General features: G+C 42.9%; 1 protein-coding gene across 1 annotated transcript in view; it reads right to left on the bottom strand.

Moving 5' to 3' along the window:
- Positions 1 to 175: 175 nt before the first annotated feature.
- The window catches only part of LOC105818052 (chondroitin sulfate N-acetylgalactosaminyltransferase 2-like), a 9,036-nt gene continuing 3,957 nt past the window's right edge, over positions 176 to 5,254 (bottom strand). The window contains exon 2 of the mRNA XM_012653923.1: positions 176 to 1,272. Coding sequence (XP_012509377.1) covers positions 980 to 1,272 — 293 coding nt within the window. The 3' untranslated portion in view covers positions 176 to 979. The remainder of the gene's footprint in view (positions 1,273 to 5,254) is intronic.

Here is a 5,254-nt window from a genome sequence, read left to right as displayed (position 1 = left end):
AACTCTTTCAACTCAAGGTATTATAATAATACATACACATATAGCATATATTAACATATTAGAAAATAAATGATAATAAATACATATGCATCTATGCTAAATGAGAGAATATAAAGCAAAAAACAAAGAAAACCATGCTATGCTCATCTTTTCTGAACCACCACAGGAAGGCCCTGATGTAGCTGGTTCACATAAACTGATGTTTCCAGACACAGCTAGTATCCTGTGCTCCACCATAATTAAATACTCTGTTAAAAATGTTTCCATGTTTTTTTGTTTGTTCAAAACAGTCTATAGAAACTTTGACTGCTAATCCTGAACATGATAATAATGCAATAACACATTCTATTTTTAATCATTCTGTTTTCTACTATTACCCATTTGCTTAAAAACAGACATTCAGGGGGCTAAGCAACATTAAGTTAAGGGGTTTTGATTTCTGCCTTCTCTGACTGAGGATTTCAGATGTGTCATTTAATTATTCCCTGCTTCAGTGAAAAAGGATTTTTCAAGCTATCAACCAAAGCCCTTCATTTAAAAATCAAGCAGGGTGACAGTGGCTGGCAGGTGAAGACACCCGTCCACACGCCATGTCCATGACACTCTGTCCCCCTGTAGGACTGTGCTGCTCCTGCCTCCCCACCAGCCCAGCACACCCCATCTCCCCACCCAGATGCAATCAGGACACAGCACATGGGCACCAGGCAGAAACTAACTCGAAACAACTTTTGGGACAGATACCAGATTTCAATTTGTCAATTATTCCATGGTGTAGTATTCTCACAAAACAGAGGCTTTGTGCTGCAGCACTTGTTTTTTCTTCTCATATCAAGTTGAAATGCTAAAGTAAAGTAATGCCAGGAAGAACGTGAAAAATGAACACGTCGTCTCTGAAAGAGGCACTGCATCTGGGATTGGAATTAAGGCTAAATAAACAGTACTGGTTTGTGGTTCAGACTGTGATGCGCTAATGATGACATCAACCGACAGCTTCGCTGTTGGTCCTGTATGCCTGTTTATGAAGGTGTGTCTCTATCTCCTCCCGGAAGACCAGCATTCCCAGGTGGGAGTGAGAGGCCTCGTTCATGGCTTTGGACTGGATGCACATGCGGTACTGCTCGGGGGCCAGCTCGTCAGCACAGCGCTTTTCGTGCCAGAGGTGGAAAAGACCAGGGACTGGAGTCCGAATCACCATAAGGTCACCATGTAAGTATTTCCGATAAAGGTGAACATCTTCTCCACCCCAACCTTTTACTTCCATGTCAAATCCACCTGCAAAATCAACATTGACATCATAAGTAACTGTCTCATAGCCAGAGCACACAGAAACTCCATAAAGATTTACACGTTCTGCTTCAAATGAGGTGGCATGGCACAACACAAAGACACCTACGTGAAGGAGCGACTTCCTAGTTTGAAGTCCAGTTACAGGCCGACATTTAGACTCTAGCAGCTCAAGGTCAGTGTCATCAAGCGTATCAAAATGAGATTAAATATTTGAAAACACTCTCTAAACTTCAAAGGTCTACAGAAAATCTATAGAAAGTCAAATAAAGGAGAAGAAAATATAAATCACCTATAGTCTCACCACCATTAATATTTTATTGTATTTTCTTTCTATCCTTCTAGACACAAAGTTTTCTGGGTTACAGAAAACTCACCGGAGGGGAAGTCAAAATGGGCCACGCTGGAGATACAAAATTGAGAATGGGCACACAGATGATTCGCAGCCATGGGAATGAATTTAAACAGAGGTTTACAGAGGTTAAACAGGGGCAAGGAAAGACAAGTCAGCAAAACAGACTGAGAAGTGGCACCAGATGAGGGAGAAAGTTCTGGAGAAGGTGCCATCACAGCAGTCCAGTGAAAAAAGCCTCTTGAGGAAGAAGCTGTCAGGTGTGTGCTGCTCAGTCGAGAACTTAAAAAGAACTAAGTGGACCTGGCAGCGCAAATGTTACTTATAACCTTACCCAGAACAATTCTGGTGCAGCCCTGGGGCAGAAGGCTAACTAGGGGACCTGACAGGCGGGGCAGAGGGAGACCACTTCAAGCTGGGTACAAGCTGAGCAACTAAGTCTTAAAAGAAGCATGGGGAACACCAACCATTTGGAATTTTTTGAAGAGCCAGAAAAAATATTCTTAAAAACTAGAAAAAAATAATTATTTAATTCAGAGATAGGCTTCTAAATTATGTCTCCTGTCAAATAATTCTATCCCACTTAACTTCACATTCACAGGATGGACAATAATCCTGAGATCTCCAAAAAGTATTAAACAATCAGAGCTAAATGCTATGTCCGATTCATCTCCGCCCTTATTCCCTACAGATACAAACAAGCTCTTCAAATATCAGAGATGGTGCAGATACTTTAAAAAACATGGGAGACTCCCAGTTTTTGGTCTGGCATGTGAGGAGCTTGGAAGTCATCACTCCATCCTAACAAGTAAAAAGCTGAAAAATCAACAGCTCCTCTTAGATCCCTCAGAGAATTGAGGTCACAGGGAAAACTGCTGCCCTCAAAGTTGGAGAGACAGATAGTATAAAGAATCATACCTTACTAGAGCAGAGATCTCTGTGGGAACCAACCAGGGTAGAAAACCTGAATTGTAATTGACAAATTGCTGGAAGCTCAGTGTAGGCAAGTCTGAGGGTTAAAAACTCCAGGGGGACCCGGTCACATTGAGACCCCCCACACTCTCGTGAGTTTTACCTCTAGGAGCTCTGTCAGGCTCTCAATAGGGAAGATCAGGGAAAAAATCCCCTAGTCCTTCCAGCAGCAGGGAGGGGGAGGAAAGATAATCGTTCTGAAACATGCCAGGGGATTCATTCCTTATAACAGGGCCTGACCTCAGAAGAAGCTATTTAACTAGAGCCTAACTTACTGGGTTTCATCAAGAGCCTAACTGACCTAGAGGAGGGAAACAGCCAGCTCCAGCCCCTCCTAGCCACCTTGTCCCGGAGGGAAAGAGAGGGCACAGGAGATTGAGAAGAATGTGTGAAGTTCTCATCCAGGGGCGCAGGATCACCAAAGACTGAGAGCTGATCACAGGACTCTAGAACACCTACCCTCCCTTCACACCTTACCACCACATCGCCAAAGGCCTATTTATTGCAGTTCCTTCCACCTAGTATATCAAGTCCAGCTTTCAACAAAAAAAATTACAAGGCAAAAAACTCCCGAAAACCCCAAAACAAACAAACGAAATAAAACACAGCTTAAAGAGACAGAGCACGAGACCCAGATTCATGTACAGTGGGGATACTGAATTATCAGGTTGGGAATTTAAAACAGCTACGGTTAATATGCTAAGGACTCTAATGGAAAAAGTAGGCAACATATAAGATGAGTAATATAAGTAGAGAGATAAAAATTCTAAGAAGGAATTAAAAAGATACTGGAGATGAAAAAACACTGTAAAAGAAATGAACGCAGCTGGGTGCAGTGGGGCTCGTGCCTGGAATCCTAGCACTTTGGGAGGCTGAGAGGGGAGGATGGCTTGAGGCCAGAAGTTCAAGGTTGTAGTGAGCTATGATCACACCACTGCACTCTAGCCTGGGTGAGAGAGAGAGAGAGAGAGAGAGAGAGCGCGTGCACGCGAGCACACATGAGCGTGCACAACCCTGTCTCAAAATTTAAAAAAAAAAAGAAAAAAGAAAAAAAGAAATGAATGCTTTTGATGGCTTCATTAGTAGACTGGACTTGGCTGAAGAAAGAATCTCTGAGCTTGAGGACATGACAATAGAAATTTCAAAAACTGAAAAGCAAAGAGGAAAAAAAAGAATGAAAAAAAAAAGAAAGAACACAATATTCAAGAACTACAAAAGGTGTGACATTTGTAATGGGAATACCAGCAGGAGAGGAAACAGAGAAAGGAACAGAAGCTCCAAATGAAATTCCAAACAGGTGCAGCTCCTTTTCTTACCTAGCCCACACTCATAGGGTGGAGGTTCTACTCTAGGTGCAGCAAGCTGAAAATTTGCAGGGCCCTACTGCACCTACCCAGCACCCTGCTCATAAAGCAGGGGTGTTACTCTGCTTTATAAGAAGTGTGCCACTGTCCCTGTTCTCAGCTCCAAAGCAGAAGCTCAGAGATTTTTCCCAAAGAGGCAGTCTATAAGACCAACTACTGCAAAGCTGTTCCCCGAGGAAGTGACTTTATTTAAAGTGTAGGAAAGTTCAAGCTTCTTGAAAATAATGGAAGCCAGGCACAGAGGCTCACTCCTGTAGTCCCAGCTGCTCAGGAGTTAAGGTGGGATGTTTGCTTGAGGTCAGAAGTTTGAGACCAACCTTGGCAATACAGTGAGACCCCCATCTCTAAAAAAATAAAAATTAAAAAATTTTTTAAAAATTAAAAAAAAGAAGATAATGGAGATTTTGGTAGTAAAGAATTAAGAGGAGGCTGGTGGCTCCATGAGGGCAAAAGCTTAACAGTAGACCAGCTAGTTTACCGGAGAGAATCAGGGAAAGAGACAGCGAAGAAGATCCCTCCTGGGGTCTGAACAAACCTCAAAGACGTGCCTCGAAAACTACCCCTGCAAAAGGGCCCAATTTAACTGAGTCAGACTGTGGAGCAATTTATACCCAGAGCACTGACAAAAACAAGACAGCAGTTAGTAAGCAATCAGCAGAGCCTAACAGTCGGGAGTGATACCAACAGAGGCCTGGAGACAGTCAGAGAGAGCCCTGCTAAATCCAGCGCCATCCCCGCACAGCTGTACGTGTCCTGAAGGACATCAGAGGCTTCATATTGTGAGAGGGCAGGGGAGAAAGAACTGACTAAAATAATACAGTCAAATGAATAAATAAATGAAGAAAAGCAACAAGTCCTAGAGGTAGGGGGGAATCAGAATCCAGAGCCGCCACAACATATTACCTAAAATGTCCAGTTTTTAAAAAAGAAATTATGAGGCATGCAAAGAAACAACAACGTGTGACCCACACATCACAAAAAAAGCACCAAAAACTGCCTGTGTTAGGGCACAGATGTTGGCTTTAATACAGAAAAATTCCAAAGCAGTCATCATAAATATGGTCAAAGAATTGAAAGAAATCACGGGCCGGGCGCGGTGGCTCACGCTTGTAATCCTAGCACTCTGGGAGGCCGAGGCGGGTGGATCGCTCAAGGTCAGGAGTTCGAGAGCAGCCTGAGCAAAAGCGAGACCCTGTCTCTACTAAAAACTAGAAAGAAGTGATCTGGACAACTAAAAAAAAATGTATATATAGAAAAAATTAGCCAGGCATGGTGGCACATG

The sequence above is a fragment of the Propithecus coquereli genome, unplaced genomic scaffold (assembly GCF_000956105.1).
Source record: "Propithecus coquereli isolate 6110/MARCELLA unplaced genomic scaffold, Pcoq_1.0 Scaffold434, whole genome shotgun sequence".
In the NCBI taxonomy this organism is placed as follows: Eukaryota; Metazoa; Chordata; class Mammalia; order Primates; family Indriidae; genus Propithecus; species Propithecus coquereli.
The sequence above is the reverse complement of the archived record's forward strand: the minus strand, read 5'-3'. Positions and strand labels throughout refer to the sequence as shown.